We start from the raw sequence: 13850 nt of genomic DNA on the forward strand, positions 1-13850 counted from the left end.
GAGCGAGAGAGATGTAGAGAGCGAGAGAGATGTAGAGAGCGAGAGAGATGTAGAGAGCGAGAGAGATGTAGAGAGAGAGAGAGAGATGTAGAGAGAGAGAGAGAGAGATGTAGAGAGAGAGAAATGTAGAGAGAGAGAGAGATGTAGAAAGAGAGAGAGAGAGATGTAGAAAGAGAGAGAGAGAGAGATGTAGAAAGAGAGAGAGAGAGATGTAGAAAGAGAGAGAGAGAGAGATGTAGAAAGAGAGAGCGCGAGATGTAGAAAGAGAGCGCGAGATGTAGAAAGAGAGAGAGCGCGAGAGAGAGAGAGCGCGAGAGAGAGAGCGCAAGAGAGAGAGAGCGCAAGAGATGTAGAGAGAGATGTAGAAAGAGAGAGAGATGTAGAGAGAGAGAGAGATGTAGAGAGAGAGAGAGAAGTAGAGAGAGAGAGAGAAGTAGAGAGAGAGAGAGATGTAAAAAAGAGAGAGATGTAGAGAGAGAGAGAAGTAGAGAGAGAGAGAAGTAGAGAGAGAGAGAAGTAGAGAGAGAGAGAAGTAGAGAGAGAGAGAGAAGTAGAGAGAGAGAGAGAGAAGTAGAGAGAGAGATGTAGAGAGAGAGAGAGAGATGTAGAGAGAGAGAGATGTAGAGAGAGAGAGAGATGTAGAGATGTAGAGAGAGATGTAGAGAGAGATGTAGAGAGAGAGAGATGTAGAGAGAGAGAGAGATGTAGAGAGAGAGATAGAGATGTAGAGAGAGATGTAGAGAGAGAGAGAGAGATGTAGAGAGAGAGATGTAGAGAGAGAGAGATGTAGAGAGAGAGAGAGAGAGAGATGTAGAGAGAGAGAGAGAGAGATGTAGAGAGATGTAGAGAGAGAGAGAAGTAGAGCGCGAGAGAGAGAAGTAGAGATAGAGAGAGAAGTAGAGAGGGAGAGAGAGAAGTAGAGAGAGAGAAGTAGAGAGCGAGAGATGTAGAGAGCGAGAGATGTAGAGAGCGAGAGATGTAGAGAGCGAGAGATGTAGAGAGCGAGAGAGATGTAGAGAGAGAGAGATGTAGAGAGATGTAGAGAGATGTAGAGAGATGTAGAGAGAGAGAGAGATGTAGAGAGAGAGAGATGTAGAGAGAGAGAGAGAGAGAGATGTAGAGAGAGAGAGATGTAGAGAGAGAGATGTAGAGAGAGAGAGAGAGAGATGTAGAGAGAGATGTAGAGAGAGAGAGAGAGAGAGATGTAGAGAGAGAGAGAGAGAGAAATGTAGAGAGAGAAGAGATGTAGAGAAATAGAGATGTAGAGAAAGAGAGATGTAGAGAAAGAGAAGTAGAGAGAGGGAGATGTAGAGAGAGAGAGATGTAGAGAGAGAACAGATGTAGAGAAAGAGAGATGTAGAGAAAGAGAGATGTAGAGAGCGAGAGAGATGTAGAGAGAAAGAGAGAGAGATGTAGAGAGAGAGAGAAGTAGAGAGAGAGAGAAGTAGAGAGAGAGATGTAGAGAGAGAGAGAGAGAGAGATGTAGAGATGTAGAGAGAGATGTAGAGAGAGAGAGAGATGTAGAGAGAGAGAGAGAGATGTAGAGAGAGAGAGAGAGATGTAGAGAGAGAGAGAGAGATGTAGAGATGTAGAGAGAGATGTAGAGAGAGAGAGAGAGATGTAGAGAGAGAGATGTAGAGAGAGAGAGAGATGTAGAGAGAGAGAGAGAGAGAGATGTAGAGAGAGAGAGAAGTAGAGAGCGAGAGAGAGAAGTAGAGAGGGAGAGAGAAGTAGAGAGAGAGAGAAGTAGAGAGCGAGAGATGTAGAGAGCGAGAGAGATGTAAAGAGAGAGAGAGATGTAGAGAGATGTAGAGAGAGAGAGAGAGATGTAGAGAGAGAGATGTAGAGAGAGAGAGAGAGAATGTAGAGAGAGAGAGAGAATGTAGAGAGAGAGAGAGATGTAGAGAGAGAGAGAGAGATGTAGAGAGAGAGAGAGAGATGTAGAGAGAGAGAGAGAGAGAAATGTAGAGAGAGAGAGAGAGAAATGTAGAGAGAGAGAGAGAAATGTAGAGAGAGAAGAGATGTAGAGAAAGAGAGATGTAGAGAAAGAGAAGTAGAGAGAGGGAGATGTAGAGAGAGAGAGATGTAGAGAGAGAACAGATGTAGAGAAAGAGAGATGTAGAGAAAGAGAGATGTAGAGAAAGAGAAGTAGAGAGAGAGAGAGATGTAGAGAGAGATATGTAGAGAGAGAGAGATGTAGAGAGAGAAGTAGAGATAGATGTAGAGAGAGATGTAGAGAGAGAGAGAGAGAGAAGTAGAGAGAGAAGTAGAGATAGATGTAGAGAGATGTAGAGAGAGAGAGAAGTAGAGAGAGAGAGAGAAGTAGGGAGAGAGAAATGCAGAGAGAGAAGTAGAGAGAGAGAAATGCAGAGAGAGAGAGAGATGCAGAGAGAGATGTAGAGAGAGAGAGAGAGAGAGAGCAAGAGAGAGAGAGAGAGATCCATTCCTAGTATTATTGTTAAAGCCCTGGGTGATTCAACTGGACTAGGCTCTGACAATGTATGACAAACCACGGTACTTTGCAGTGGTGATGGCACTGTGGAAGTTTAGAGAAGAAGGAAGAAGAAGGAAAGAAGGCGGAGGATGAGAAAAAGACTGATTGTTTACATGCCGCCTACATACCACCAGCAACCATTAAGGGAACATTGACGCATTAAAACAACTTGAAAACAGAGCAGAACAGAGCAGAACAGAAGGTTGGATAAATTCTGTTTCAAATGGACCGTGTTAATCCCTTTGTATATAACAACTGGTGTTAATACATTAACACTGAATGAGGGTCCCAATTCCACACACACATGCACACACATGACAGCTGTGTGCTGCTTGAGAAGAGATGGGGGATGAAAAGTGACGAGAAAAGAACAGATGAGAAAGAACAGAAAATAAGATAATAAAAGGGATTATGTACTGAACAAAAATAGAAAAATGCAACAATTTTGCTGAGTTCAAGTTCATGTAAGGAAATCAGTCAATTGAAATAAATACATTAGGACCTCAGCTATGGATTTCACATGACTGAGAATACAGATATGCATCTGTGGGTCACAGATACCTTAAAAAAACACCAGACAGTATCTGGTGTGACCACCGTTTGCCTCATGCAGTGCGACACATCTCCTTCTCATAGAGTTGGTCAGGCTGTTGTTTGTGGCCTGTGGAATGTTGTCCCAATTCCTTTTCAAAGGCTGTGCAAAGGTGCAGGATATTGTCGGGAACTGGAACACGCTTTCGTTCACGTCGATCCAGAGCATCCCAAACATGCTCAATGGGTGAAATATGTCTGGTGAGTTTGCAGGTCATGGAAGAACTGGGGCATTTTCAGCTTCCAGGAATTGTTCATTTTTATGATTTTTTTTTTGTATTTTACCCCCTTTTTCTCTCCAAATTATGATTTTGTCTTATTGCTGCAACTCCCCAATGGGCTTGGGAGAGGTGGAGTCATGCGTCCTCTGAAACATGACCCCCCCCTAACCACGCTCCTTAACAACCACCAGGAATCGGCATAGGGATGTGCATTATCATGCTGAAACATGAGGTGATGGCGGTGGATGCATGGCATGACAATGGGCCTGAGGATCTCATCACGCGCATTCAAATTGCCATCGCTAAAATGCAATTGTGTTCATTGTCCGTAGCTTATGCCTGCACATAACCCCACCATGGAGCACTTTGTTCACAAGGTTGACATAAGCAAACCCCTCGCCTACACAATGACATAGACGTGGTCGAAGGTTGTGAGGCCGGTTGGACATACTGCAAAGTTCTCTGAAACAACATTGGAGGCGGCTTACGATAGAGAAATGGACATTCAAGTGGACAGTCCTGAGACATCTGTGGCATTGTGTTGTGTGACAAAACAGCACATTTGACCTGTGTAATGATCGCGCTGTTAAATCAGCTTCTTGATATTGCCACACGCGGATGAATAATCTTGGCAAGGGAGAAATGCTCACTAACAGGGATGTTAACAAATGTGTGCACAACATTTTCTGAAAAATACGTGCATATGGAACATTTCGGGGATCTTTTATTTCCATGTTTCATTTATATTTTTGTTCAGTGTCGATGAAACATATCACAGCAACATGCTATTTCTTAGCAAACAAGCCCAGACAGATGCAGAGACACGAGGGGGTGGAGCATGCCACAGTTATCATAAAACATGAGCACTATGGTCCATTATCGTCCATTTAGGCTTCAAAACAGCAAAAAAAACATCACTTTCCACTTCACTTAGTCACACGAACATCGGTGCACACCACTCACCCGCCCTGGCCCACTCTGTCAAAAAAAACATAAAATGTTAAGAGTTAGGGAAAGTGCTTCTTATTCTACAACATTCAGTAAGACCTAGTTTCGTGTATGCATTTTACACAAGCAGAGTAAAAAAAAAAGTAAACTCCTGCCTCCTACACACTTGTCTGCAATTACACGGTTGACCTCCATCACACTCATACACAATAAACCACATCAGTATACACTGAGTGTACAAAACATTAACAATGCCTTCTTAATATTGAGTTGCCGCCGCCGCCGCCCCCCATGGACTACAAGGTGTCGGAAGCGTTCCACAGTAATGTTGACTCCAATGCTTCCCACAGACCATTCTTGATACACATGGGACACTGCACCTGGCACATACTACCTGCTCAAAGGCTCTTAAATATTTTGTCTTGCCTATTCACTCTCTGAATGGCACACATACACAATCCATGTCTCAATTGCCTCAAGGCTTAAACATCCTTTAAAGAACAGTAGATGTAACAAGTGACATCAATAAGGGATTGTAGCTTTCACCTGGATCCACCTAGTCAGTCGACATCATGGAAAGAACAGGTGTTCTTAATGTTTTGTATACTCAGTGTACAATCAGCACATATTACATGCATCCACAGGCTTCATTCAGTGATGGTCACACCTCCATATCACCGTGGCCAATGGCCATTGTGTTACATATAGTCAGGTGCATAATTATTGGCACCCTTGACAAAGATGAGCAAAAAAAAACGTATAAAATAAATAAATAATACAAGCTACTGTATATTGTATGCTAAAAATTGGGATATTATTTTATACCAATACAATTGCTCAGATAAATAGATGTTGAGATTTTGAAACTCCAGGTGGTGCTATGCAGTGGTGTGTCCAGAACATTTTGAATGAGCACAGACCCAGTTTAAGGGGGGCCATAGCATAGATTAGGTTTGGCATATAAGGGTATTTAGCATACAGCAGTAAATTCACTTGAAAGTGCCCTACAGAGTGCGAGTTCAACTATAACATTCGAGGGGGTCTCCATTTTTTTTTTTTTTTACAGGACCTCCTGTGTGTTTTTTTAAATGGCTTTTATAGTAAAATACATGTACTTTCACTTGACAAATGTATTACCTTTTATTGTCTCATGAACACAGCCAGTCATGCTTTTTTCAATCTAATTGTCAAACAAATCACTTCAAAAAGTAGGTTAAGTAGGTCTACTCAAAAATAAGTCCAGCATCTGAACAGTGCACCCACTATTTCAATGGAAAGGGACTGTTAAGCGTGTTAAGTGTAATGGCATTCAGCACACAAAATGGTGTATTTAGGATGCTAATAGAAGCCAGGCTTCCCCCAAAACATTTTTACATTGAAGGAAATCGATGATAGACACGAAAGAGAAATAATTGTAAGTTTGTTTCTTTTTTCCATTTGCAAGAGGCTGAATCTATTTCACCCGAGAAAGCATCTGAGCGAGGCAAACAGCGCCCCTCTGTCTTAGTATCTGTAGCCCAAGCATCATTTTGGCAGAAATGCCTTCTGGAACATGTGAACTTTCATGTGCCTTAATAACAAACTTGTATCTATAAATACGAATACAATTACGAGCCTAGTTGGTTTAGCCAAGGAAAAAGACCAGAACTTTCTCTCTAGCCATGATTGGCTGAGATAATGGATGGGCTGGACATGCAGAGAGATGAGTTTGGGATTGGTCTATCATGTAGTAGCACACTTCTATCTATAACATGCTGCTCAGTAGGTGTAGGCAGTCCTTGCTACCGTGGCTTTTTTTGAAAGATATAACGTTAGCCATGGAGAGAAAAAGTTTCTACTGTTCTCAACAACATTGCTGCCCTGAATTTAGAATGAACTATCGGCAAAGATCAGTGATAAGTTGTGGGGAAAAAATTAAGTTGTGATGGACTACTTTCTGCACATGGTCAGTGTGAACCGCAGTGACTTGACACAATGGGCCAAACAAGCTGTAGGTAACTACAAACCAAAAAGAAAAGACAGTCTGCCACGAAGCTTCATCCATGTATACGGGTAAGAGTCTAGCTACATTTTCAGATATTATACTTTTTGGTCAGAACGTCGTTTTCATGGCAAGTTAAGGCGTAATGGTCGCTAGCTAGCGAACGTTAGCTTGCTGGCTCGCTAGCTAATGTTACGTGTATGATCTGTGAAGTAATAGCATTTGTGTCTCAGAAATGGCTAGTTATAGCCTAATGTTAGCCAGCTAATATTGAACCGAATTTGTTAGCTTTAGCTACGTGCGGATTCATACTACAGCATTTCATGCATGGTGGCTAGCTATGACAATCTGTTTGTACTGTAGCTATGGGTTGGGATTATGGTTCATTATTTATCTAGCTAGCTACATGTTTAAACAAAAGACTCCACTTCGCCAGATGATTACATGACCCATCAAGTTAGCCAGGTGTGTCTTGGGGTGGTTACGTTACGGCTATCTATTGTATTTCATGAACATGTGTACATGTCTAGACAATAGTGACGCATTCACTTATCTACCGTGTGTTCAGAAAGTATTCAGACCCCTTGACTTTTACCACACTTTGTTACGTCCTTCTTTTAACATGGAGTAAATCATTTTCCCCCCCTCATCGATCTACACACAATACCCCATAATGACAAAGCAAAAACAGGTTTTTAGACACTTTTGCAAATGTATAAATGTAGTTAAAAAAAACACCTGTGGTAAATTCAATTGATTGGAAATTATTTGGAAAGGCACACACCTGTCTATATAAGGACCCCCGGTTGGCAGTGGATGTCAGAGCAAAAACCAAGACATGAGGTTGAAGGAATTGTCCGTAGAGCTCCAAGACAGGATTGTGTCGAGGCACGGATCAATTTTGGCACAGAAGGGTACTAAAAAACATGTCTGCATTATTGAAGGTCCCCAAAAAACACAGCAGCCTCAATCATTCTTAAATGGAAAAAGTTTGGAAAAACCAAGAATCTTCCTAGAGCTGGCTGCCCGGCCAAACTGAGCAATCAGGAGAGGTGACCAAGAAACCGATGGTCACTGACAGAGCTCCAGAGTTCCTCTGTGGAGATGGGATAACCTTCCAGAAGGACAACCATCTCTGCAGCACTCCAACAATCAGGCCTTTATGGTAGAGTGGCCAGACGGAAGCCACTCCTCAGTAAAAGGCACATGACTGCCTGCTTGGAGTTTGCCAAAAGCCACCTAAAAGACGCTCAGACTATGAGAAACAAGATTCTCTGGTCTGATGAAACCAAATTTGAACTCTTTCGCCTGAATGCCAAGTGTTACGTCTGGAAGAAAACTGGCACCATCCCTACGGTGAAGCATGGTGGTGGCAACATCATAAGGATCGAGGGAATGATGAATGGAGCAAAGTACAGAGGGATCCTTGATGAAAACCTGCTCTAGAGTGCTCAGGACCTCAGACTGGGGCGAAGGTTAATCTTCCAACAGGACAATGGCCTTAAGCACACATCCAAAACAACGCAGGAGTGGCTTCGGGACAAGTCTCTGAATGTCCTTTAGTGGCCCAGCCAGAGCCCGGATCGAACATCTCTCGAGAGTCCTGAAAATAGCTGTGAAGCGACGCTCCCCATCCAACCTGACAGAGCTTGAGAAGATCTGCAGAGAATAGATGGGGAGAACCTCCCCAAATACAGATGTGCCAAGCTTGTAGCGTCGTACCCAGGAAGCCTCGAGGCTGTAACCATTGCCAAAGCTACTTCAACAAAGTACTGAGTAAAGAGTCTGAATACTTATGTAAATGTGGTATGTTTTTTTTATATGCATTTGCTAAATATTTCTAATAACCCCTTTTTGCTTTGTCATTATGGGGTATTGGGTGAAAAAAAACAACAACAACGATTTAATCCATTTTAGAATAAGATTGTAACATAACAAAATGTGGAATAAGTCAAGTGGTCTGAGTACTTTCCAAATGCACTGTAGATGTGCGTCTGGGTAAGTAAGCATCGTCTAATAATGATACAGCATTTCTATATGCCAGTAACCATTTCACCATACCGTTTACACCTTCTGTATCTTGTGCATGTGACAAACTTCTATTTTATGACACTACCGTTCAAAAGTTTGGGGTCCCTTAGAAATGTCCTTGTTTTTGAAAGAAAAGCTTTTTTTTTTTGTCCATTAAAATAACATCAAATTGATCGGAAATACAGTGTAGACATTAATGTTGTAAATGACTACTGTAGCTGGAAAGAGCTGATATTTTATGGAACATCTACATAGGCGTACAGAGGCCCATTATCTGCAACTATCACTCCTGTGTTCCAATGGCACGTTGTGTTAGCTAATCCAAGTTTATCATTTTAAAAAGGCTAATTGATCATTAGACAACCCTTTTGCAATTATGTTAGCACAGCTGAAAACTGTTTTTCTGATTAAAGAAGCAATAAAACTGGCCTTCTTTAGACTAGTTGAGTATCTGGAGCGCCAGCATTTGTGGGTTCGATTACAGGCTCAAAATGGCCAGAAACAAAGAACTTTCTTCTGAAACTCGTCAGTCTATTCTTGTTCTGAGAGATGAAGGCTATTCCATGCAAAACACCAGTTTCAACATCAACAGTGAAGAGGCGACTCCAGGATGCTGGCCTTCTAGGCAGAGTTGCAAAGAAAAAGCCATGTCTCAGACTGGCCAATAAAAAGAAAAGAATCATATGGGCAAAATAACATAGACACTGGACAGAGGAACTCTGCCGAGAAGGCCAGCATCCCGGAGTCGCCTCTTCACTGTTGACGTTGAGTCTGGTGTTTTGCGGGTACTATTTAATGAAGCTGCCAGTTGAGGACCTGTTAGGCGTCTGTTTTTCAAACTAGACACTAATGTACTTGTCCTCTCGCTCAGTTGTGCACCAGGGCCTCCCACTCCTCTTTCTATTCTGGTTAGAGCCAAACTCTCCTCTCCTGTGACTGCCATTGACAATTGAAATGCTCAACAAAATACTGAGAGAGCATAGACTGTGTAAGCATCAATGCACCACGTTATTCTGCTCCCCTATCTAGCCACGCCTTGTAGTACAATACTACACATGAGCCATGACCTTTAGATGAGACGTGTTGCCAAGAACAGGCCATAAGAGGACTGTAGTAGTGCTGCTGTCAAAATGGCCATCCTGTGTCTCTCATTTCTTCATAGACCTCGCTCACTCTCTCTCTCTCTCGGTCTCTCTGATTCTCTCCATCTCTCTAAACCTTTCCCTCTCTCCCTGTTTCACTGTTCAACCCATGCTCTGGAGAAGCTAGCCTGACTAGCCTTTCGCTGTGAGTCTTATGAAAGTCATAACGTGTGTGTGTGTGTGAGTGGGTGGGTATTCCGCAACACACCACTGTGCACACTGCCACCATCACCCATTCAGCCATGGACTAGAGGGACAGAATGAACACAGGCACACAGTTCACTCTCCTCACGTCCCCCTCCACCGGACTTCACATCTGCACACCTGTCAATCTCTCTCCTCTTTCTCGTCGTCTCTCTCTTTTCTATATGAATAAAGAAGGGAACGCTGGAGGTTCTGTCACTCACCCTCCTTTGATGTAGTCGAGGAAGGTGACCTCTATATCCACCAGGAATGAGAGCAGTGTAACCTGGAGACAATATTGATACAAGGATGGAACGGGCTTTTACAATAATGACCATGACTAAACCAAGCTCAAATCAACGTTTTAGTTCTCTGTTCTGGAAGCGAAAAACATAAACAAGATAAAGAGAACGAATGGACAGTGACCGTTGTGGCTTACCGTTCCAGAGTTGAGGTATTTTTTCTTTTTTCCTTTCTTCTTTGGATTTACAACCTGTAGACAAAACAGCCGCCTTGTTACACAATTCAAACACACACATGGATAGTCTGATTATAAAACAATGATACACAAAGATCTCTCTCTCTCTCTCTCAAACGTTAAATTAAACCTTGGAGGTCAGCAGGCCGTACAAACCCGCTGGAAGCAAACATCTTGACTATCATTAATGTGGATGACTGTTATTTTATCAAATAATTACATGCCGCTTTCAATTATTATGCAATTAAATTAATCATATGACAATTAATTAGGTAGCAATCTAGGACACCACGGGAAAAGTTACTTAACATCTCCCGACTAAACTCTAAAGATATAAATATATATTACATCAGTCACAGTCGTTTCATGAATTCTTATTTACCTTCAGTTTCATTCTAAATGTCGACAAATGGTTGGAAATCTGCATAAATCCTAGCATAAATGATGAATCAGCAATATACAAATTGGTTCAATTATTTATTTACTAACTAAATAAGCAATCACACAGAGTTACATAAACACACACATGATATCTTGCACATTGAGTACAACACAATGAAAAGTCCCTAGTGGACAAAACTGATATGACGGCTTGTTACACAAAATTGCAAATTCAAAAGGGACAGACAAAGGAATTCCACTTCCGTACATACAGCTGGTAACTATGATCATGGAAATGTGACTACTTTGCACATGAACGACCGCTCATTCGAAAGAATTGCAATGTACATACAGTTGAAGTCGGAAGTTTAAATGGAGTCATTAAAACTAGTTTTTCAACCACTCCACAAATGTCTTGTTAACAAACTATAGTTTTGGCAAGTCAGCTAGGACATCTACTTTGTGCATGACACAAGTCATTGTTTCAACAATTGTTTACAGATTATTTCACGTATAATTCACTGTGTCACAATTCCAGTTGGTCAGAAGTTTACATACACTAAGTTGACTGGGCTTTTAAACAGCTTGGAAAATGATGTCATGGCTTTAGAAGCTTCTGATAGGCTAATTGACATCATTTGAGTCAATTGGAGGTTTCTCTGAGGATGTATTTCAAAGCCTACCTACAAACTCAGTGCCTCTTTGCTTGACATCATGGGGAAATCAAAAGAAATTAGCCAAGACCTCAGAAAAAAACACAAGTCTGGTTCATCCTTGTGAGCAATTTCCAACCACCAGAAGGTACCACGTTCATCTGTACAAACAATAGTACGCAAGTATAGACACCATGGGACCACGTCAACTGTCATTCAGCTCAGGAAGGAGACGTGCTCTGTCTCCTAGAGATGAACGTACTTTGTTGCGAAAAGTGCTCATCAATCCCAGAACAAAAGCAAAGAACCTTGTGAAGATGCTGGAGGAAACAGGTACAAAAGTATCTACATCCACAGTAAAAAAAGAGTCCTATATCGACATAACATGAAAGGCCGCTCAGCAAGGAAGAACCCAGTCCTCCAAAACCGCCATAAAAAAGTCGGACTACGGTTTGCAACTGCACATGAGGACAATAATCATACTTTTTGGAGAAATTTCCTCTGGTCTGATGAAACAAAAATATAACTGCTTGGCCATAACGATCGTCGATATGTTTGGAGGAAAAAGGGGGAGGCTTGCAAGCCGAAGAACACCATCCCAACCTTGAAGCACGGGGGTGGCGGCATCATGTTGTGAGGGTGCTTTGCTGCAGGAGGGACTGGTGCACTTCACAAAATAGATGACATTGGGTGGGGGGGGGATATGTGGATATATTGAAGCAACATCAAGACATCAGTCAGGAAGTAAAGCTTGGTCGCAAATGGGTCTTCCATTTTTATTTGTTTATTTTTTATTTTACCTTTATGTAACTAGACAAGTCAGTTAAGAACAAATTCTTATTTTCAATGACGGCCTAGGAACAGTGGGTTAACTGCCTGTTCAGGGGCTGAATGACAGATTTGTACCTTGTCAGCTCGGGGGTTTGAACTTGAACTTGCAACCTTCCGGTTATTAGTCCAACGCTCTAACCACTAGGCTACCCTGCCGCCCCTTCCATATGGACAATGACCCAAGCATACTTCCAAAGTTGTGGCAAAATGGCTTAAGGACAACAAAGTCAAGGTATTGGAGTGGCCATCACAAAGCCCTGACCTCAATCCTGTAGAAAATGTGTGGGCAGAACTGAAAAAGTGTGTGCGAGCAAGGAGGCCTACAAACCTGAGTCAGTTACACCAGCTCTGTCAGGAGGAATGGGCCAAAATTCACCCAACGCATTGTGGGAAGCTTGTGGAAGGCTACCCAAAATGTTTGACCCAAGTTAAACAATTTAAAGGCAATGCTACCAAATACTAATTGAGTGTATGTAAACTTGAGATTGATTGGCTGGAATTGTTCATTTGACCTTCCTCTCGTGTAGCAGATCACGGATTGTGAAGCCCCGGGTCAGCCATGACCTCATCGCTTGGACAGAGTTACTCCAGGATCCGATGTTATATATTTGTCGCTACATCTACCTCCATATGCAGAGGAGATGAACAAATCTAGAGCACAAAGTGCAATGGCCACCAGGTACTTGATAGTGTTCTGGGCGAAGTAATGGCTGAACGACTCTCCCCTTGAATCCCGATTCTTGCACTTCTGTAAAGGAGTTTCTGAGCAGTCAATAATGCAGGTTGATCCTGAGTAGCAGTCCTTAAAAAATTGTGGCATTGTAGCACGAATGGTCTCCCTTGGCAACAATGGAATATACTCCCTCAGATTCTCTTCCATCATGTCAATCCAATAACTAATCTCTCGACTGACAATCCTCTGGGAAACACCAAACCTTCCTGCTAGGTACTGCTGCAGCAAGTTGAGCATCAGCTTCATCAGTGTCATCAGGAGTTGGTCTGTCAGGTCTAACTGAAAGCTGCCTTTGTAGATGGGTAGAAGATGTTCCGCCAGGGTAGAAAAGGCAGCAAGAGACAAGCCTGTATGCAGTTGACAGAGTGCTTCGTTCCTCAGCAGGGTTTTGAGGAGAGGTGCTGCTGGGCACTGTGTCCCTGCCTCACAGGCAGTGGGCTTTACATGATCACCTGAGCTGTAGTTATGATCACTTAGAGATGGGTCCTTCCCATTGGGTTTGGGCATCCTTCTCTGAAGGCATATCCATTCCTTCCATGTGTGTTGGCCAATCCCCATTTTCAATTTGGTGAACACTTCTGCCTGTTGTGTCATCTGTTAAGAAATCAGTATGGCTTGTTAAACAAGTCAAATGGACAATTCATAACAAAACCCCATACTGCATGGACACTCCTAATAATATTGAATAATCATAATAATTAAGTATATATAAAATGGGAATTTCTTATTGAGTTGTAGAGGAAATACATTGTGCTATTATGAGACTGTGCTTAGATACAAGAGCAAAAGAGAGAGACAAAATGAGAGCAGGCAAAGTGCTCAAGCGTTTGGCTTACCCGTCACTGATGACTGCCTGGCCAACCCACAACACTTCTTCACGAGTGGCGCATCGTAGCCAAGCCAAGGGGGATGTAAGGTCGTATGAGGCTCCAAAGGTACGTTCAGATCGACGTAGAGGTTGGTGTTCAAAAATATTGCTGTTCTAAAAACTTCCTCCTCTACATCCAATTTTGGTGACAGCCTCGTACTGAACATATAATGCTTGTCATGTGGATCGATTTTAGGACTTTGCCTGGTTCTGTCAGGGTAAACCCATCAAGCTCTCAACACAGCTGGTGTGTTTACGTACATATTCAATCTCACCCCGTCCCAGTCTGCTGTCCCCACATGCTTCACAATGGCC

At 42.4% G+C, this 13850-nt stretch overlaps 1 protein-coding gene across 3 annotated transcripts in view; it reads right to left on the minus strand.

The window, feature by feature from the left end:
- The window catches only part of LOC110490170 (copine-8), a 125232-nt gene that overhangs the window by 21841 nt on the left and 89541 nt on the right, over positions 1-13850 (minus strand). For 2 of the 3 annotated variants that reach the window (XM_090200261.1, XM_090200264.1), the window contains 3 exons: positions 10031-10084; positions 9816-9877; positions 4270-4284 (listed from right to left, as the gene is read on the minus strand). In XM_090200261.1, coding sequence (XP_090056387.1) covers positions 4270-4284; positions 9816-9877; positions 10031-10084 — 131 coding nt within the window. The remainder of the gene's footprint in view (positions 1-4269; positions 4285-9815; positions 9878-10030; positions 10085-13850) is intronic. The other variant, XM_090200262.1, reaches the window with a different exon arrangement.

The sequence above is a fragment of the Oncorhynchus mykiss genome, chromosome 15 (genome assembly GCF_057628025.1).
Source record: "Oncorhynchus mykiss isolate SJ-2025 chromosome 15, ASM5762802v1, whole genome shotgun sequence".
Classification (NCBI taxonomy): domain Eukaryota; kingdom Metazoa; phylum Chordata; class Actinopteri; order Salmoniformes; family Salmonidae; genus Oncorhynchus; species Oncorhynchus mykiss.